This window comes from Mus caroli, unplaced genomic scaffold (assembly GCF_978045245.1).
Source record: "Mus caroli unplaced genomic scaffold, Mus_caroli_1 scaffold_3, whole genome shotgun sequence".
In the NCBI taxonomy this organism is placed as follows: domain Eukaryota; kingdom Metazoa; phylum Chordata; class Mammalia; order Rodentia; family Muridae; genus Mus; species Mus caroli.
This window is the reverse complement of record NW_028227258.1, coordinates 50900189-50922898: the sequence shown is the minus strand read 5'-3', so window position 1 is coordinate 50922898 and position 22710 is coordinate 50900189. Positions and strand designations below refer to the sequence as shown.

The following is a 22710-nucleotide window of genomic DNA, read 5'->3' as shown; positions in this document are numbered from 1 at the left end:
CACTTTCCAGTGCTGTGGAGATCCACTGCTCACAGAGAAAAAACCTGGGGATTTTCGTCTTTCAGCCGCTGTAGTTGGCTTGATGTTCCTAACTCTGGCTTTCACTTGATCATTAACTTGGAAAGATAGCAGTAAAACGAATAAACTACCACCTTTGTGAGAAAACTGATCAATGCATTTCCTCGGTTGATCAATTTTCATGATATTACAACGTAGAGAGAAAAATATAAAAAAAATTAATAAAACAATAACAAAAATTACTTTAAAATTTACGTTGGCAAATCGTGGGTGCATCTTAATCAGAACAGCTTTACATACTTTCTATAGTTATAGCTAAGCTATGCCATTGATTCTGAGGGGAAAGTCATTGAATGAATATAGAAAAAAGTCTGTGGTGGCCCACAGAGGACTCCTTAAGTTGTCGTTCTGTTGCTTTGGTGCCCTCTGGTGTCCAAGATACAAAATTACACCTAGTCTACTCGGCCCTAAATTGTTTCCACAGTGCAATAAAATTAAAAAACAAGATTGTTCATTTGCTAAATTTATAGAATCTGTTCACAAACAAAATAAATAATACTTCAACTAAGCATACACAAAATAGCATCTCTGTTGTCTCCATAATGTTAGGGGCCCTTGTTTATTCTTCTTATACCTATCAACAGCATTCTGCTTATATAGTGCTTTTTTTAAAAAGCCAGATTAATTAAATTCTGAGACAATTTCTCAACTTATTGTTCTCATTTTTCATCAAAAGCTGTTTATGCATACATAAAAATCAATGAAACATATTTCTGACATACTAATTCCATTAAAAACACTATAGTTATTTGAGCAGTTTCACATTTGTAATTAACAGTCACATTGACTGTAATCTAAATTTTGTGCTTTTCTGTCATTCTGGAGAGGTGTGTATTAATAATGGAGATTTTTCTTGGTTATATTTGGGTTCATCCACGGGAGACAGAAAATTCCAGGGGTTTAAAGTCTGAGCCTATCTGTCACACGGCCATTTGTTCAGGTCTAGGGCTGAAGTGACCCTTCCATTGTCACCATGGTCCTGTGTCCTCCTGATGTACTGTTCCTTTTGTTTCTATTTGTCCATATTATTTTAATACTTCTCCACTTTTAAATACTGGTTTTAATTTTGTGATTGTAACATGGAAGATCCATCTTTTATATTTTAAAAAACATCATCAGGATCATAAAGCTATGATAGTTACACTCTACACACTCCCAAGGTACTTTAAAATGATTATGTTTTGAGTCTGTAGATGAACGATGACAACAATCCAAATACATCGTCTGTACAGGCTGGACTACATACTGGTCACGTGTCTGGTCGGACATACAACTGATGTACTGCTCCATCACATGAATCAAGGAGAACAAGTAGGCGCACAACCTCCGTGGAGTAGACTAGGTGATGTCTTAGCCAGGGTTTCTATTCCTGCACAAACATCATGACCAGGAAGCAAATTGGGGAGGAAAGGGTTTATTCAGCTTACACTCCCATACTGTTCATCACCAAGGAAGTCAGGACTAGAACTCAAACAGGTCAGAAAGCAAGAGCTGATGCAGAGGCCATGGAGGGATGTTCTTTACTGGCTTGCTTCCCCTAGTTTGCTCAGCCTGCTCTCTTATAGAACCAAGACTACCAGCCCAGAGATGCCCCCCCCCCCAAGGGGCCTTTTCCCCTTGATCACTAATTGAAAAAATGCCTTACAGTTGGATCTCATGGAGGCATTTCCTCAACTGAAGCTCCTTTCTCTGTGATAACTCCAGCGGTGTCAAGTTGACCCAAAACTAGCCAGTACAGGTGAGTGCATCTCACAGCAACGTGGAACCGGCACTTGCATTTCTGACAGAAGCTCCTGGTATAGTGGTCCATGACCTCTATATACTGATGGGCACATGCTCAAATCTGAGCTACACAGTGTTCTGAAAACCGATGTCCTATCAGTCCACTACCACAAATTAGTGCTCCCAGTGGCTGGAATTTTACCTGGTTTCTTTTGTACCACAGCCTTCTCACTCTGCATAATAACTGCCTCTGGTTTCTTCTGTCTTCAAACTTCTGGTCCTTGATGTCCATCCTTCTGATGTTCTTTTCTGTACTTTATTCTTCTCTGAAAGAATAGAAGCCACTGGAATCATTTCCATCGTCTACCATGTTCACAAGCTCTTACTGGGCCTTGCCCCTGCTCTTTGGTTACACTGGAAGAGTGTCTGTAGACAATGACAATGAATTCTCAATAAGTATGGAGAACCAAGGGTATGGTTTTGTCAAATGGGTAAAGAAACGAGAGCAGGGTCATGGAGTGAAGGGGTGTGGGAGACACTGATTAAGATGATGAAGGGCAATACTGTGTGAAAGGGAGGGAGGAGGGATAAACAACACTAAGGAGGTTTGAACATAACATAGGGTGACATATTTATGCTTATCCCAAAGCTGTATACGTTTAAGTGTATGTGTAGCTCATCTACTGTAAAGCTGTGTCTTCCATGTGTAATAGGGAAGCTGTGCCCACAAACTCTCAACAACACCACAGTTTAACTGAGACTTGAGCGATGGCATGGTCAGCTGACATGCAACGATGGCTGACAGAGATCTCACAAGACTCAATTCCTAGAGGAAGATCTGGAGGCAATTAATGACTGCCGACAGGAAAGAATCAGCCCTCCCCAAGGATGCGGCCCTGATTGGTTATCCAATACTAAGTGCTTAGCTCTAAAAATTGTGTCCATATAAGCAGCACTACATGGACTCATCAGGTGGTGTTTATATATAACTCATTCTATATGTGTAATAATAATAATAATGGAAGAAAGAGAGGGAACTGATCTGGAAAGAAGTCAAGGGGATTAGGAGGAAATGTGAACATTGTGTACTTATATGAAATAAAAGTCAGATGTTAGGATATTTGTCATGTTTTTCTACTTTCCTGTTAAGTTGTGAGACTTATAATTATATCCAGGTAGTTGGTAGGCAGAATTATATAAAAGTAACATTCATTAAATACTATATATAGAAAAAGATGACTCTTAGTTTCTTAGTGTTTCATTGCTATGAAGAGACACCATGACCAAGGCAACTCTTATAAAGGCAAACATTTAATTGGGGCTGGCTTACAGGTTCAGAGATTCAGTCCATTGTCATCATGGCAGGAAGTGTGGTAGTGTGCAGGCAGACATGGTGTTGGAGGAGCGAGAGTTCTACAATTTTTTTTTAAAATTAACTTTATATCTCCATAACTGCTCTCCTTCTACTCACTCTCTCCCACAATTCCTCTCCCTTCCCCTCCCCTTCTCCTCTGAGAGGGTAGAAACCCCCACTGGGTATCCTGCACCCCAACCCCTGCCCCAACATCAGGTTTCTGCTGGGCTAGGCACATCCTCTCCCTCTGAGGCCGGATAGGGGAGCCCAGATAGAAGAAAATACCCCATAGACAGGCAACAGCTTTTGGGATAGGCCTCACTTTAGTTTGGGATCCATATGAAGACTGAGCTGCACATCTGCTACATATATGCTGGGGTGGGGGGAGGGCTCTAGATCGAGCCCTCGTGTATGCTTTTGGTTGGTGTTTCAGTCTCTGAGAGTCCCAAAAGGGTCCAGGTTAGTTGACTCTGTTGGTCTTCCTGTGGAGTTCCTATCCCCTTTGGGGCCCCCAGTCCTTTCCCCAGCTCTTCCATGAGAGTCCCCAAGCTGCATCCACTCTTTGTCTGTGGGACTCTGCATCCTTCTGAGTCAGCTATTGGGTGGAGTCTCCTAGCAGATGGCCACGCTAGACTTCTGTCTGCAAACATAACAGAGTATCATTAATAGTGCCAGGGATTGGTGTTTGCCCATGAGCTGGGTCTCTAGTTGGGCCAGATACTGGGACATTCCCTCAGTCTCTGCTCCAACCCTAATCCCTGTATTTCTTGTAGACAGGATAAATTTTGGGTTGAAAGTTTTGTGTGTGGGTTGGTGTCCTTATCGCTCCATTGGGGTTCCTTCCTGGCTACAAGAGGTGGCCTCTTCAGGTTCTATATCCCCAATGCTGTGAGTCACAGCTGAGGTCACCCCCATTGATTCTTGGGCACTTCCCCTATCTCCAGATCTCTGGCATGTCCTTGATATGAACCCCACCTCCCCACCCCCACCAGTTGCAGATTTCTATTCATTCTTATGGCTATCTCTCCTGTCCTTTCCCATACCCAATCCTGAATGCCCCCATTTCCTTCCCCAAATCCCCACTCCCACCCAGAACCCTCCATCCCTCTGCCTCTTGTGACTATTTTATTCCCCCTTCTATGTGAGATCCAAGCATCCTTGCTTGGGCCTTCCTTCTTGTTTACCTTCTTTGGGTCTGTGGAGTGTAGCATGGGTATCCTGTATTTTATGGCTAATACCCAGTTACAAGTGAGTCCATGCATGTCCTTTTGGGTCTGGGTTTATTCTAAAGTTCCATCCATTTATCTGCAAAATAAATTTTGTCTTTGTTTTTAATAGCTGAATAGTATTCCATTGTGTAGATGTACTACATTATTTTTTATCCATTCTTCAGTTGAGGGACATCTGGGTTGTTTCAAGTTTCTGGTGATTACAATAAAGCTTCTATGAACATAGTTGAACAAGTGTCCCTGTGATATGGTAGAGCATCTTTTGGGTGTATGGCCAGGAGTGGTATGACTGGGTCTTGTGGTAGAACTATCCCCAGTTTTCTGAGAAATTGCCAAATTGATTTCCAAAGTGATTGTACAAGTTTGCATTCCCACCTGTAATGGAGGAGTGTTCCCACCAGTAATGGAGGAGTGTTCCCTTTAATCTATACCCTTGGCAGCATCAGCTGTCACTTGAGTATTTGTTCTTAGCCCTTCTGCTGGGTGTGAGGTGGAATCTCAGGGTTGTTTGGATTTGCATTCCCTGGTAACTAAGGACTTTGAACTTTTCTTTAAGTGCTTCTCAGCTATTCGAGAGTCCTGTGTTGAGAATTCTGTTTGGCTCTGTACCCCATTTTTTAAAACAAATTTTTTTTAGATATTTTCTTCATTTACATTTCGAATGCTATCCCGAAAGTCCCCTATACACTCCCCCTGCCCTGCTCTCCAACCCACCCACTACCACTTCCTAGCCCTGGCATCCCCTGTACTGGGGCATATAATATTTGCAAGACCAAGGGCCTCTCCTCCCAATGATGGCTGACTAGGCCATCTTCTGCTACATATGCAGCTAGAGATACGAGCTCTGGGGGGTACTGGTTAGTTCATATTGTTGTTCCACCTATAGGGTTAAAGACCCCTTCAGCTCCTTGGGTACTTTCTCTAGCTCCTCCATTGGGGGCCCTGTGCTCCATCCTATAGATGACTATGAGCATCCATTTCTGTATTTGCCAGGCACTGGCATAGCCTCACAAGAGACAGCTATATCAGGGTCCTGTCAGCAAAATCTTGTTGGTATATGCAATAGTGTCTGTGTTTGGTGGCTGATTATGGGATGGATCCCTGGGTGAGGCAGTCTCTGGATGGGCCTTCCTTCCATCTCAGCTCCAAACTTTGTCTCTGTAACTCCTTCCATGGGTATTTTGTTCCCCATTCTAAGGAGGAACAAAGTATTCACACTTTGGCCTTCCTTCTTCTTGATTTTCATGTGTTTTGCAAATTGTATCTTGGATATTCTAAATTTCTGGGCTAATATACACTTATCAGTGAGTACATATCATGTGAGTTCTTTTGTGATTGAGTTACCTCACTCAGGATGATATCCTCCAGCTCCATCCATTTGCCTAAGAATTTCATAAATTTATTGTTTTTAATAGCTGAGTAGTACTCCACTGTGTAAATGTACCACATTTTCTGTATCCATTCCTCTGTTGAGGGACATCTGGGTTCTTTCCGGCTTCTGGCTATTATAAATAAGGCTGCTATGAACATAGTGGAGCATGTGTCCTTATTACTAGTTTGTACCCCATTTTTTACTTGGGTTATTTGGGTTGTTGGTGTTTATCTTCTTGAGTTCTTTATAAATGTTGGATATTAGCCCTCTGTCAGAATTAGGGTTGATGAAGATCCTTTCTAAATCTGTAGGCTGATGCTTTGTTCTATTGACAAGAACTTCAAGTCCCTGAAGAAAGAAAGTGAAGAAGATATCAGAAGATGAGAAGATCTCCCATGCTCATGGATAGGTAGGATTAACATAGTGAAAACAGCCCTCTTACCAAAAGCAATTTACAGATTCAATGCAATCCTCATCACAATTCCAAAACAATTCTTTACAGACCTCGACAGAGCAATTTTCAACTTCATATGGAAAAACACAAACAAAAACAACCAAACAAAAAGCTCCAGGATAGCTAAAATAACCCTGAACAAGAAAAGAGCTTCTAAAGGTATTGCCACCCCCGACCTCAAGCTGTACTACAGAGCAACAGTTATAAAAACCATGTGGTATTGGAAACAGACAGGTGGATCAATGGAATAGAATTGAAGACCCTGAAATAAACACACTCCTATGGACACTTGAATTTTGATAAAGAATGCAAAACCATACAATGAAAAAAAAAAAAAAAGAAAAAGAAAAACCCAAACCATCTTCAACCAATGGTGCTGGTCTAACTGGATGTCTGCATGTAGAAAATGCAAATAGATCCATACCTGTCACCCTTAACAAAACTCAAGTTCAAATGGATGAGAGACCTCAATGTAAAACCAGATACACTAAATCTAATAGAACAGAAAGTGGGGAACTGCCTTGAACTCATTGGTACAGGAGACAACTTTCTGAACAGAACACCAATGGCTGTAAGATCAACAATTGATGAATGGGACCTCATGCAACTGAGAGTTGTACATCTTGTTCTGCCAGCAGTAGGGAGACTTTGTTCCACACTGGATGGAGCTTGAGCATAGGAAACCTCAAAGTCCATCCCCATGGAGACACCCTCCAACAAGGCCACACCTACTTTAACAAGGTCACACCTCCTAATAATGCCACCTCCCATGGGCCAAACATATTGAAACATATGAGTCTATGGCAATCTTCCTATTCTTTTTTTTATTGGATATTTTATGTACTTATATTCCAAATGTTATCCCTTTTGCTATATCTATTCAAACCATCAAACTTAGGGATTTTTTAGTACAAGGCCCTCAGTTCAGTCCCAGGTACCAAGAAAAATTAAGTAGATGTTGGAGCCTGTTATCAAAGTTGGAGCGAAGAGGAAATGAGGGCATGCTGAAGTGAGTACTGTGGCTATGTAGAAATCTTTGTAGGCTATGTGGGCCCTATTCAGATTGTTTATTTATTAGATCATTCGCCTTTTTCTTACTAACCTATAGAACTCCTTATGTTTTTGGAACACTACTATTATGTTATAAGTAAGGCCTGTAATTTTTGTTTTCTTTGTGGCTTTTATTATCATCATCATTATCATCTTTTGCCTTACAGAAGCTTTTCAGTTTCATGAAGTCTCGTTTATTAATTGTTAATCTTAGTGCTTGAACTATTAGTGTTCTGTTCCGGAAGTCGTCTCCTTGGCCAATGCATTCATGGCTATTCTCTACTTTCTGTTCCATCAGATTTCATGTATCCTGTTTAACATTAAGGTATTGATCCACATGGACTTGAGTTTTGTACAGAATGAAAGATATGGATTTATTTGCATTCTTTCACCACGCAGACACTAAGGAACAATGAGGGCCCAAGGGAGGGCCTTGCTTATTGCTTTACCTTTATCACTGATGAGTCCCATGGGGTGTGGCTAGGCAAGGTGCCTTAAGCTATTTTGAATGTGGTTGATACCCTCTCCTTAAAGTGTCTATAAAATTTTAAGGTATTTGACCCTGGCTGATGGATATTTGTTATGTGTAATCTTACCTCCAATTAACTCTAAGGCCAGGAGCAAACCTTTGTGTTTAGGGATAAACTATTCATCTCAGCATTTGCAGTGGTTTTCTTTATTATCAAGCCACATTAACTTATTTATACATAAGCCTACTCAGGAGTCTATAGGAAAATAAGTGTTGACTATGTTAATTTGGGTCACATTAGATTTCTTATTAATACTGAAACGTAAGTTATGTTTTGTGAATTACTTGAATCTCACTGAGAAGGGGAAATAAATTAGACATAATGGGTGGATAGAGGGAGGAAAGTAGGTGGATAGAGAGAGGGGATGAGAAGGGGAACAGGAGGGATCAAGTGTGGGGAGGATGGATGGAGAGAGAACTAGAATCAATGTGTGTGGGGGGCATCTCTGGGCTGAGCTAGAAACCTAGTACAGTGGAAATTCCCAGGAGTCTATGAGGATGACCTAAGACTACTCCTAACAATAGGGGATATAGAACCTGAAACAGCCTTGTAACTAGGCAAGTCTTACAAGGAAGGGATGGGGACACAAACTTACGCACAATTGTCCTGATTACAAGATGTGTCAGGATAAAGCTGGAGCAGAAATTGAGGCAATGGCCAACCAATGACTGGCCCAACTTGAGGCCCATGCCAGGAGAGAGAGCCCACCACATGTTATTCTGCTATGCTTGCCAACAGGAGCCTAGCATAACTATCATTTGAGATGCTTCATCCATCAGCTGATGGAAACAGAAGCAGAGGCCCACAGCCAAACAATAGATGGAGCTCGGGGAATCTTATGGAAGAGGGAGAGGAAGGATGGAAGGAGCCAGCGAGGTCAAGGACACCACAGGAAAACCTACAGAATCAACTAACCTCAGCCTAGGGGGCTGAGACTGAACTACCAGTCGGAGAGCATGCATGGGACTGACCTAGGCCTCCTACACACATGTAACAGATGTGCAGCTTGGTCTTCATGTGGGACTCCTAGCAGCAGGGACAGGGGCTGTCTCTGGCTCTGTTGCTCTCGAGTCCCTTTCCCCTAACTGGGTTGCCTTGACTATTCTCAACAGAAGCAGATGCACCTAGTCCTACTGCAACTTGATGTGGCAAAGTGGATTGATATCCAGGGGGGATATATTTTTTTAAAAAGTTGCTGCTATGAGATATCTCTCTCTCTGTGTTTCTCTCTTTCTAAATGTAAGCACTTAGTGCTATGAACTTTCCTCTTCGTATTGCTGTCACTGAGTCCCATAAGTTTGGGTATGTTGTGTATTCATTTTCATTGAATTCTAGAAAGTCCTTAATTTATTTCTTCTTGACCAAGTTTCCACTCAGTAGAGAGTTGTTCAGTTTCCATGAGTTTTTAGGCTGTTATTTCACATGTGCAACTGAAAGGAAAAAAATAGATATTCTGCTATTGTTACATGTAGTGTTCAGGAAATCTTAATTGGTTGGTATTGTTATTGAAGTTTCCTATTTTCTGGATGAAAAGTCAGCCACCACACTGATACACACACACACACACACGCACACACACACACACACACACACACACACACACACACACACACACATATATATATTGAAAACAGATATACTTTACATATAATGCAAAGAGGTTTTAGCATATATTTTCCTTTACAACTTTTTTATTATTGCCATACATTTAGTTCTGACATGTTATAAACTACACAATATGCTGTTTATGTCTTACAATTATCTTTTAAAGAAAAAAATGGTCTTTAATAATTATAAATGCCCAGCACTTACATTTTTGAAAGTTGTTTTAGTAGCTTTGTTTTATTGTTGACTTATGAATTTATCCAATGATATAATACAAATACATATTTTATGACATTTTTGACTACATATTTATTATAGCACTTAGGATGCATTTCACTCTAGAGTATATTAGATGTTGACTGTTTATGAGAGCTGATTCAATGTTATGTTATTTATATTATATTTTAGCACTGAGAAAAAACATGTGGTATAACACGTATAAATAACATAAGAAAACACATGTAAAGCAGTGCTATTTTAAGAAATAAATGAGCTTCATGACGTAAGATTTAGGCTTGAACAAGAAAACATAATTCATTTAAAAACACGTGTCACACACTTCCCCCTCCCCCAAGTGTCAGGGGTTGGAAAATCTTTCAACTGTTATTAAGAGCTGTTGTTGCTCTTCCAGTTATCAGAGGTCTGCTCTCAAGTCCACAACTTCTGGTAACTCCAATTCCAGGAGATTCCACACTATTTTCTGGCATGTGCTGGCACGCGCGCGCGCACACACGCACACACGCACACACACACACACACACACACACACACACACACACACACACACACTAAATTTACACAGACACTTACATATAAAAAGATAAAGCTTTAAAAACAACTGGGGCTATTATACTCTGCTGCTAGCTTTCAAAGAACCTGATCAGAGGGTACAAAACTTCACTGCAATATTTACTGAGCTATCTTTCTGTCCTTAAGTGTATCTATGGCAAATTTTCAAGGCCTCATGTTTAGAATATCTTGGGCTCACAAAGGAGCCGGGGGTGTAGGAGAGAGAAAGAGGAGAGTCAGAAGCTCATAATGTCCCAGAAGGCGCAGGAGATGTCTCAGGACGAAGAGCATGGCCAGCAGCTTGTAGGCAAGACCTGGGTCAAGAAATCAAAGCATTTTGAGTATGTATTGAGTTTTGTGATATCCGGAGGTTCAGTAGGCAGGTGGTGGTGGTAATGCGTGCACTCCCCAACCCCTGAAGGTTTTTCTGTGTAGCCCTGGCGTCCTGGAACCAGCTCTGTAGACAAGGTTATCCTGAAGTCAGAGATACGCCTGCCCCTGAGACTGCATTAAGAAGAAAGTGAGAGACAAGGAAGAGGAAATGGGTCAGTTGGAAACCACTCGGTCGAGACAGGTGCAAGGACAAGTTCCTCTCTTCCTTCTTCAGACCAGGTAGGGAGTGTCTGCTCTTGGTCCAGATGCCCACTTGCTGATCTTCCCTGGCATGAGGGGGCAGCCTTAGGGCACTAGATACTAAAGGGAAACGATTTCATTTACTCAGCCCTCCAGGCCTCAGCATGAGGCATAGCCGCTTCACTCATGGCCTGACTCAGTCACTATCTTTCCCAGGGCGGCACTGCAGATAACGCTAATTTTGAAAAAGTTGCCACCTTGTTTCACTGGGTTGTATTAAGGTGTAAAAGATGGGGAGGAGAACCCGACCCTTACACCACGGACCTTTGAGAGAGGCTCCAGGAAGCTTCTTGGAAATGATGTGAGGAGATTCAGGAGGCCCAGCTGCACTTCCTGAGAAATGTGCTCCCCTTAGCTGCACTTCATAGGACTTGATATTCACACACTCTTCCGAGGATGCTTCTAAGGTCTAGAGGGTCATAGTCTCAGGTGCCCCCATACCAAGCTTATGGTGAGAGAGGCCTGGAGCATACATGGCACACGGTGCCAGGTTCCCTCCTGGCAGTGCTTTCCCAGTTCTCAAGGTTCCGTGGGCGAACGGGGGTGGGGTGGGGTGGGGTGGGGGTGGGGGGGCTCGCGTCTCAGGCGGTTGGGTGTGGCGCGCCCCAGGCGTAGACCCGTGGCCCTGGGTGTAAGTGCTGTGGTCCTCAGGGGTCGTGGCGGCCACGGTCTCCTGCTGGACGATGCTACGCAGGCTGCAGGACTTTCTGCTGCCCTCTGAGACCTGCCAGGGTGATTCTAACCGCCTGGCCTATGAGGTCCTCTTTGAAGACCTGGACCGCAATGGAGATGGCGTGGTGGACATCCAGGAGCTCAGGGATGGGCTGAAACACTGGAACTCCTCGTTTAGCGAAGACACGGAGAAGGTGAGCCACTGAGAGAATGTGGCCCTGAGAATGTTGGAAAGAAGTTGCACAGAGCTCAGAGCCAACCTGCCGACCTGTCACTTCCAGAAATTTCCAGAGCTTTTGGAGTAGGTGTGAAATTTTTTCTGTGGGGTTCTTCATGAAGAATACATAACCCAGTGAAATGTGTTGCTAACACATTTATAGTTATGTTATAGTTATAGGTATATAGTTATAGATAATGACTCAAAATAGTCATTTTCTGTAATGACAAGACAGCCTGGGCTTTTGCAGAAGAACCCGAGGTTCTGAACAGTTCCTGTCCATAAGGGTCAGGACTGTGTTAACCTTTGTCTAAAGTAAACTTGCTTTTCTCAAGAGGCTTTCAACCTAGGGAAAACTTGCCTCAAGATCTTCTGCAAACTCTATGCAGATGAGTATCCCAGAGGTGGCATCTTTCTCACTTAACAGTAGACAAATCTATGGCGAGTCAACAGACTTACACTCTACTAGCGTCTTTCATAAACTAGTAGTGTCTTCCTTTTCTACAATGGCCACCACTCCAATGGCCCCTGGTCTACAGGTCCTCCAAGTTAAACACGAATGTAAAGATTTGCAGCTCTGATTCACATGTGTGAGGATAATCTTTCTGGTCTGGGTTGACAAAGTGTAATTTTTTTTAAAGTTCTGTCTATTTACCTGCATAGTTCATGAGTTCATTCTTCTTTATGGCTGAATAAAATTCAGTTGTGTATATGTACCACATTCTCATTTTCCCATTCATCAGTTGATGAACATCAAGGCTGATTTCACTTTATAATTATCTTGAACAGAGAGACAATGAACATGGCCAAACAAATATCTCTGTGGTATAAGGATATAAAGTCCTTTGTGGATATATACCTGTCAGTAGCATCACATGATAGATCTATTCCTAGCCTTTTGAGGCTCCCTCCCCTGATATTGATGTCTGTCCTGGTTGCTTTAGTTTTCACTCCTACAAATAACAAATAAGGGCTCTCTTTCCTTTCACTGCCGCCAGCAACTGTTACTCGCTTTCTTGATGACAGTCATTCTGACTGGGGTACAGTGAAATCTCAATGTCCTTTGATTTCCATTTACGTGATAGATAAAGATGTTTAACACAAATGATTTCCTAGCTATGTGCATACCTTCTTTTAAGAACTCCATGTTCAGTTCATTAGCCTACTTTTAAAGGGTTTGTTTGGTTTCTTGAGTTCTTCATGTGTTCTAGACACCAATCTATCAGATGTATAACTGGCGATGGTGTTTTCTTTCTTTCTTCTAGACTGCTTCTTTATTAACAGTTTGCAGTTCAATTTCATGAATTCCTATTTATCAGACCTTGGCTCAGTTTCCTTCATGAGGGATCCTATTAAGAAAGTCTGACTCTAGCTTATAGCCTTAAGTGCGCTCCCTACTCTTTTTTTTCTAGAAATTTCAGTTTTATATCTAACATTGAGATGTTTGATCCATTTGGAACTGCCTTTTGTGCAAGGTAAGAGATAAGGATCAAATTAAATTCTTCAAATACATATATATCGGAAGTACTGCTTCCTGGAAGCAGAAAAACCTGGTCTGTGGAGCTTAAAACCAAGTAAGCAGTAGATATCCTCCACCAAGCCTTGCAAACTGACTAATTTCAGTTTCAGTATCTTAGTATCCTGATGTCAGCTTCTAACAACTTAGTCTTCTGCACATTAGCTCTAGAGCCTGCTGCCAGGAATACTCTCAAGCCTGCAATCTACTGCATGTCAGAGCATGCTGGGCTGTTGCTCTTCCCACTCAGTGATCTGGTTGTCTTTTTGTCTTGTAGGAGCTTGGGCCTGAAGGGATTCTATCTGGCCTTGTACTGACATCAGGGAGTAGGGAGAGGCACCATGCTTGAAGTGAGAATGTTGTTCTTGCTTTTATTATTCAGTTCTGCTAACTGTATAGGTGGTTTCAGGCTTGATTCTAAATCTTAGGGGTTTCAAAAGATGTTCTGTTCTTTGTATGGTCACTAGTTATGCTTTCTGGTATATGTACCTCTGGTGGAGGGGAGCGTAAGAGTGTAAGCATATTGTTAATATCACTCTTAAAAATGAAACCTATATGTTTCTGTCATATGAAATCTAGTAGATTATAAATAACCATAAAATGGGCATTTTAAAAGTTAATATTTTAAAATTCTGTTTAAAAACTATATCACCTGGTGACATTGAGTCTTCTATTCTGGTGTGTTTTTCTTTCAGTTGACAAGTTTTGAGGCATGTTAGAACACTACAGACATTTCTCATGATATAATCAGGAACAAATGATGCTTGAAACAAAGACTCATTTTCTCAAACTGTGATTTAAGGTTGTTTAATACTGTTTTCCTGTGAGCACTATATGTGTCCTGCTTACTGGGAATCAACAACTTGAACCATTAATTTGAGATAGTTTTTGCAGTGTATAAATCTCCTCAGGAGATCTTTCTTTAACTCATCTTCCACTTTCCTTTCATGCTCCCTTGTCTTCAGCAAATCAGATAAAGAGGAGATGAACTTAGATCCATAACTTGCTTAGAACGAAGCTCTCAGGAAGTCTTGATTGTTATTATCGCCATTATTATTGCTGTATTTTTATAATTAACACCTGTTCCACTGCCATGCAAACATTTCACATATATTGAAATGTCCACTCTTGTTTATCTGTCTAGCACATGTTTTTCCTTGTGAATCCAGTCCCAAGCAGTCTTTCTTTATGAAGCATTTCTCGATTCTTTCAGCATTTTAACCTCACTTATTATCTGAAAGCTTACTTTCAGAGAGAAGGGACTACCTTGAATTCCTTGCATTACTACACCTAACATATCTGCCTTTGGTATATGTATCATCACTAGTAGTCTATAATTTGCTTCATACTAGAGACTTTAACTTTTTGCTTTTTTTTTGTCCCAGTAATGTGTCCTGCGTGGTTTGTGATGTACAGTGTGTGTTATGTAGTATGCAATGTATGGTGTATGCAGTGTATGGTGTGTGCCATGTGCAGTGTGCGGTGTGCACTGCGCAGTATGTGGTGTATGCAGTGCAGAGTGTGTGATGTGTGCTATGCAGTGTGCAGTGAGTGGTATGTAGACTATGGTGTATGCACTGTGCAGTGTGCAGTATGTGGTGTATGCAGTGCTATGTAGTATGCAGTGTGTGGTGTGTGCTATGCAGTGTGTAGTGCATGGTGTGTATGTGATGCAGTGTGCAATGTGCAGTGCGTGGTGTGTGCTATGCAGTACGCAGTGCATGGTGTGTGTGATGCAGTGTGCAGTGAGTGGTGTGTAGTGTGCAATCTATGGTGTGTGCAGTGTTTAGTTGTGCTGTGCAGTGTGATCCAGTTTTCAGCTCATAACATTTATTTTCAAATTCAATAAATACTAAGTATGAGTTATCTAGTCTATTAAAGGCCTCTCTATTTTATACTTTATACTAGATTTGATGGTACAAAAAATGAATAATATATAGCCAATGAGGTAAGAGTCTGCTGGGCTTGGAATATATGACATATTTTTACATACGTTTTTGAAAGATTTATTTATTTTTCTGTATAAGTATTGCCTCACTTATGTAAGTGAGCTGGGCTGTGTCCAGTGCCTGTGGAATCCGGAAAGGGTGCTAGATCCCTCTAAACTGGGGCTACAGGTAGCTGAAAGCTGCCATGTGGGTGCTGGGAACTGAACCCAGGTCCCCCAGAAGAACAGAAAGTGTTCTTAACTGCTGAGCTATCTTTCCAGACCTATAGTGTTATTTTTTATGTTAAAAAGGCTTAAGGACTTAGTGAGACTTGAACGTACATGCTTACTTTATAGATAGGTCCCAAACCATTAATCTGGGGAATATTAGAATTTCCTGTTTATCACATTAGTGGACATATTTTTTGTCTCTGATGGAAGAGGCTACATATCTTGGCATCTTTAAGCCCTAATGTTAACCTGACATAGGGGCTCTACCATGACTGTTGCAGTGAGTCTTTTCTCTTGTAGGAGATTTTTAAGGATGCAGATTCCAATGCTGACTCAGGACTGGATTTTGAAGAATTTGTGCGGTACCTTCAAGACCATGAGAAGAAAATGAAACTGGCGTTCAAGAGTCTGGACAAAAATGATGATGGTGTGTGTATGTTTCATCCACAGTTGGCTCGACGGGTCTAAGTGCTAGCATCGACAAGGACTTTTCTGTCTTTCATTTGCTCCTACTGTCAGATCCAATTTACTATCTAGCAATAATTTTTAAATTACTGAGAATAATATAATAGGTGTCCTTGGGTTTCTATTGCTGTGATAAAACATAACCAAAAGCAACTTGGGGAGCAAAGAGTTTATTTCTTATTAAACTTCTAGGTAACAGTCGATCACTGAGGACGTCTGGGCAGGAACTGAGCAGATGCCATAGAAGAGCACTATTTACTGACTTGTGCCCTTGGCCTCTTCAGTTTGCTTTCTTATATACCCCAGGACTGCCTGTCCATGGATGGTGCTGTTTACAGTAGTCTTGTCCCTTCCACATCAATAATTAATCAAGAAAATGTCCCACAGGCTTGTCTATAGGCATATATGGTAGGGGCATTTTCTTAACTGAGGGCTTTTTTTCCCCCTCAGATGACTCGCTTGTGTCAAATTGACAAAAAACTAGCCAGCAATAGGTATTATAATTTCCCCAAATCATATGTGTATGTACATATATGGTTTGTTTGTTTGCTTTGAGACTTAGGCTTGCACTAATGACTAGAACCTATGTACTGGACAGTTACGGAAACCATAATTACGAGTGAAATGTGCCAGGGTTAGCATGATATAGTGGCTTTACATATGATTGGTGCGATGATTTCCTTCACTTTTGTAGGAAATTCTTTTTTTTTTTGCTTTGTATTTATTCCAGTGTTTCAGTGCAACCTAAAATAGACTTAAAAGGAGATCAAAGTGAAGACTAGAGACTTTGTGTGTGCTCCATTGTCATTCTGTATTAATTACCTTAATTCTGCACATTATTCACCTATAGGTGATTATCTAAGTACAGTGTACAGGTTTTCTGTCACAAAAATGTATAATTATAACTTTTTTTTATTACGTATTTTCCTCAATTACATTTCCAATGCTATCCCAAATATCCCCATATCCCCCCCCCCCACTTCCCTACCCACGCATTCCCATTCTTTTGGCCCTGGCATTCCCCTGTATTGGGGCATATAAAGTTTGCAAGTCCAATGGGCCTCTCTTTCCAGTGATGGCCGACTAGGCCATCTTTCAATACTTATGCAGCTAGAGACAAGAGCTCCAGGGTACTGGTTAGTTCATCATGTTGTTCCAACTATAGGGTTGCAGATCCCTTTAGCTCCTTGGGTACTTTCTCTAGCTTCTCCATTGGGAGCCCTGTGATCCATCCAATAGCTGACAGTGAGCATCCACTTCTATGTTTGTTTGGCCCTGGCATAGTTTCACAAGAGAGAGCTATATCTGGGTCCTTTCAGCAAAATCTTGCTAGTGTATGCAATGGTGTCAGCGTTTGGAAGCTGATTATGGGATGAATCCCTGGATATGGCAGTCTCTAGATGGTCCATCCTTTCATCACAGCTCCAAACTTTGTCTCTGTAACTCCTTCCCTGGGTGTTTTGTTCCCAATTCTAAGAAGGGGCACAGTGTCCACACTTTGGTCTTCATTCTTCTTGAGTTTCATGTGTTTAGCAAATTGTATCTTATATCTTGGGTATCCTAAGTTTTGGGCTAATATCCACTTATCAGTGAATACATATTGTGTGAGTTCTTTTGTGATTGTGTTACCTCACTCAAGATGATGCCCTCCAGGTCCATCCATTTGGCTAGGAATTTCATAAATTCATTCTTTTTAATAGCTGAGTAGTACTCCATTGTGTAAATGTACCATATTTTTTGTATCCATTCCTCTGTTGAGGGGCATCTGGGTTCTTTCCAGCTTCTGGCTATTATAAATAAGGCTGCTATGAACATAGTGGAGCATGTTGCAAATTGCACTTTGTAGCCCTGGCTGGCCTGGAACTTGCTATGTAGACCAAGATGGCCTCAAACTCACAGAGATCTGCCTGCCTTATGCGTGTGTGTGTGTGTGTATATATATATATATATATATATATATATATAATATATAATGATTGTTTTGCTTGAACTATATGTCTGTGCATCACATGTGTGGCAGGTGCTCATGGGAGCCAGAAGAGGTCATTGGATCCTCCCAGGACTGGTTTTATAGACAGTTATGAGCTGCCACAAGGGTGCAGGAATTCTGGGTCCTTTGGAAGAGCAGCCAGTACTCTTAACTACTGAATCATCTCTCTAGTCCAGTGATTCTCAACCTTCCTAATGCTGCAACCCTTTAATACAGTTTCTCACGTTGTGGTGACCCCCCCCCCCCATCACAAAATTATTTTCATTGCTACTTCATAGCTGTAATTTTGCTACTGTTATTTATCACAATGTAAATGTCTGTGTTTTTCAGTGGTCTTAGGTGACCCCTGTTGAAAGGGTCATTTGGGTCCCAAAGAGGTTGCAACTCATAGGTTGAGAAGCACTGTTCTAACCCCTCCTTTAAATTTTAATTATTTACTTTTGGAGACAGAGTCTCACTGTGTAGCCCTGGCTGGCCTGGAACTCACTATGTAGACCAGTCTAGCATCAAACTTAAAAGGGATACATCTGCCTCTGCTTCTTGAATGCTGGAATCAAACCATTAACACCATATCTGATACCTTATATTTTTAATAAAATCAGTTTTGCAGAGTCTTATATCCTCTGAATTTAAAGCTTTGTGTATTGGATAGTCCTTCTATTTTTTTCTTTGTAATAAATGGGAAATTTGGTGTGTGAGTTTAATAAGCAGCATGGCTTTGTGGGTGGAAGTACTTCCCCACGAGCCATGTAGTCCTAGTTGATTTCTGGAACTAACAACAGTACAAGAAGAGAGCCACTCTTGAAAGCTATCCTCGGACCTTCACAAGTGTCCTGTGGCACATGTGCCTGACATCCCACCTTTCCACACATCCCTCCCTTCCTCTCAAAAATAAGTCTTGATGATTTTGAAAATATATTTATTTCAGGAAATTTAGTTAATGCAGACAAACTTCTGAAAGAAAATAAAAATTGCTAAGAATCCCACTCTTAGTCTCTTTTCTCATTGCCATGATGAAATTCTTTGGCAAAGCGGGTGCGTGAATCCTACTCATCCCCAAATCTGAACTCTTGCCATTGCTCTTGTCTACTAGAAATGGATGGTAAGAGTATTGCTGAGGACACCCCACTCTTTGGTCACAGAACATGGAGAAAGCAAGCTGGTACTGACCTGTGAACATCCTTCCTCCTGGCTAGCTTTCGTAGTATAGGAAGGTGTGCTGCAGGCTTCTGGGGAGAAAAGCCAACTCAACTGTGACCTTTGAGCTCGACAGTAGAGACTGGTCAGGCAAGACACAGCTTCTTCTTATTGCAGTGGGCAGGGGTTGATACAGACTTATAATGGGCTGGTGTAATGCTGAGCTGTTAGTAGGTCCTCTATATTACCCGCTCCAGGACTCAAGGGAACACTGTGGAAAAGATGAGTAGAAAGCACAGAAAAGCTGGGGGATGGCGAGATGTGTAGAATGAATGACCTTACTGTTACACTCACGAACTCACCATCCCTGTGGTTACCGGCACAAGAGCTGTACTTGATTGAGCCTGCCAACCTTTCATCACGAGGCCCCCAAACCCTCCTTTAGGAATGGACTATGAGCAGTTAATGGTGGTGAAGGGAGGGTGTCACTGTTTTAAGTAATTCCCGACAAGTTGCCATGCTCCAGAAAATAACCTCCTACTCAGCCTCACAAAAAACCCTAAGTAACAAGACATAGAAATAGCAGAGGAAGTTTTGGGGGAAAAAAAGGTTTCACTAAAGTTACTAAAGTGTATTATGTGCATATAAGAAACCATCAAAGAAAAGAGAACAGACCAAAGCAACTGAAGGGATAAAAGGCTTATTGTGATTCAGGGTTCAAAGGAGTGGCCCATCCAGGTGGGGGAACTCGCGGTGGCAGAGCTTGAAGCAGGTGGCTGACACAGAGAGATGATCTTTGAATGTGATCTCTTGCCAGAGCAGCAGTGTTGCTGGATTAAAATTCCTCTACATACAATGTTACATACAATGTTTCTATTATCTCTGCTGTAATGATTAATCTTGCTCATCAACTTGAATCAAATTGTAGTCTACTAAAAGATAAGCCCCTGGGCAAGTCTGTGAGGGTAATTTTTGGAAGGATTAAATTAACTGAGGGTGGGGTAGGAGAATGGGTGTGTGGTGTGTGGGGTAGGTTGGTGTGTGAGGAGACAGATGGGGGTAGGGAGACACTCCCTTAGCGTGTACAGCACTATTCGGTAATGTCCCAATTCAATAGAGGTCTGAGGTAAAAGAAGTTCTGGTTTGGCCTGCCAACTTTTACTCTTTTCTTGTGAATTCATCTACTCTTGTCACTGTTACTGCTACTGCCATCCCTTGCTGACACTGGAAGCTAACTTCTTTGGCCTTTGTGGTGGGTTGAATGCAAATGGCCCCTATAAGGTTCATATGTGTAAATGCTTGGTCCCCAGTTGGTAAAAGTGTTTGAGAATATTTGGAGGTGTGACCTGGTTGGAGAAGGTGTGTTAGTGGTTAGGGGCTTGAGGTTTCAAAAGACTTGAAGCCTCATTCCCAGTGTGCTCTCTGCCTCTTACTTGTGAATCAAGATGTGAGCTCTCAGCTGTTCCTTTGCTCTACCATCATGGACTCTAACCCTCTGAAGGCCTAAGCATTATTAAACATTTTCTCTTGTAAGTTGCTGTGGACAATGTGTTTTATTACAGAAACAGAAAAGTAAGACAGCCTTCAAAACTGAAGCAAAGACCAGTGGCTGCATGAGTCAGCAAGGCCTTTGGCTCTAAGACAGGGCTGATGAGCTAGTCAGCCTCATAGACTAAGCATCTCTGAAGTTTTCAGCGTCTCCTGCATACAGACAACCTGTTTGTCTACCCAGCCCATGGATCGTGAAATATTAAAAATGCAATCCACCACGCTAAACTGGCAGTGCACCAGCAGGCTGTTCTCACCTCGTGGAGACTCTCTAACCCCGAGCTCCGAAATCTCTCCACCCAGCTTGTAAAGTTCCCACTGGTGGGTCACTGCCACGCCAGCCCCATGCTTCCAAATTCCCATGGCCTTTTGGGGTGTGCTTCTTGCAAACCCACACCTCTGTACCTTTCTCTCTGGAACCCAGTTGAGTTGCTCCATGAAGGAAAACACCATATAAACAATTCAGAATCAACAGGTAACTCAATTGCAGGGTGCAGTAACTAGCATCCTAAATTTGTAAGCTGTACTAAATAAAACCCCTCTGGTGGCAAATCCTGGCGGATCCACCATCTAAACCTCTTGTTAGTTACATTTTGGCTTCTACTTGTCTTCAGTCCAAAAGCCCTATCTCTTCCTTCCTCTCTTCCTCTCTCCAACCTGGAAGTCCTGCCTGCTCCTTGCCCAGTGATTGGTCCCCTGAAGTCTTTATTCATTAGGGGGAAGGTCCTGCCACAAGCCCATATTGTGTAAAGCAATGTAATAGATCCCTTTTGTAATATATGTCTATCGCATCAGTTTTGTTCCTCTATAGAACCTTAAGTAATATATCTGTTACTATACCTTGGTAGTAGAAAAAGGCTCCTGAGGCAAATAAGTTTCACATCATGAAGAAATTCCCAAGCTGATGTATTAGCATCATACTAGGTCTTGGCAAGTCAGCCTGGAATATTGTAGCTCAGCCTCGGCTTTTAGAAATATCATTCTAGAAGCATTACCATCTGCCTTCTACTGGCTTCGTTGCTTTGAGAAACTCAGTTGTATAGCAGTAGGTATAATTATCATTAGGAATACTACTTACCATGCACAGTGCAGAGCTCAGGCCCTGGCAACCCATCAAAGGTGCTGCCTTGATTGAGCTGCCTGCTCTGTGTTGCCATCTTAGTCCCAGTTACTGCGCATGTCATAGTCATTCCCTTTGTGTAGAGTTTGACCAGGGCAGTTGAAGGTGAGAAAGAGAATACTGCACTTGTTATGGCTGAGTTGTGTTCTTTACAATACTTCATTTTTATTCTGCTTATAACCCTTCAGGTAGCATACATTTAATGCAATGTCATATACTTTATCGAAGTAGCAAGTGCTACTGGAGTTCCTAATATAAAATATACTTTCATACAAAATTGCCAAGTCCTTGGGGGAATTAATTAATCTTTGAACTAGATAACATTTAGTACAGAGGTTGTGCTGGGTAATATGTTCAGTTGACACAAGCTAAAGTCATCTGAGGAGGGGACCTCAACTGAGAATATGCATTTATAAGATGGGGCTGTACTCAGGTTTATAGGGTATTTTCTTAATTAGTGATTGATGGGAAAGGATCCAGCCTATTGCGGCTGGTACTATCCATGGACTGGTGACCTCCGGTTCTGTAAGAAAGGAGGCTGATCAAGCCATGAGGAACAGGTCAGTAAACAACACTTCTTTATGGCTTCTGCATCAGCTCCTGACTCCAGGTTCCCGCTCTGCTTCAGTTCCTGCCCTCACTGCTTTTGATGGTGAACTGTGACATGGAACTGTGAGCGAAATAAATCCTTTCCTCCCCAAGTTGCTTTTGATCATGGTGTTTTATCTCAGCAACAGTAACCCCAGTGGAGATAGTGATTTACATAGGAGGTTGACAATAAAAAAAATATTGAACTTAACAGATGAGCATTTGTTAAGTAAAGAGCTGTCATTTGAAGACACTTTGGCTCGTAGGCCAGTACACTCCCTTGTCTGGAGCTTGGAACACCTGAGTCATAAAAAAAATATGTGACTCTGTCTGAAAAAATGTCTTTGTTGATGAATTAATACCTCACATGTACATAGTTTCTCATACATAATTTCTGTAAATGGTGTATGGAAATGAAATGTATGATTAAATTTATAGTAACATTTTGATGTATTTTTAAGTCAGGAGATATTAAGTTGATAT

The 22710-nt window shown here is 41.6% G+C and overlaps 1 protein-coding gene across 1 annotated transcript in view; it reads left to right on the top strand.

The window, feature by feature from the left end:
* Positions 1-11421: 11421 nt before the first annotated feature.
* LOC110291167 (mitochondrial adenyl nucleotide antiporter SLC25A24-like) overlaps positions 11422-22710 on the top strand; it is a 33456-nt gene continuing 22167 nt past the window's right edge. Inside the window, exons 1-2 of the mRNA XM_021158148.2 lie at positions 11422-11682; positions 15680-15806. Of these exons, the coding sequence (XP_021013807.1) occupies positions 11500-11682; positions 15680-15806 (310 nt within the window). The 5' untranslated portion in view covers positions 11422-11499. The remainder of the gene's footprint in view (positions 11683-15679; positions 15807-22710) is intronic.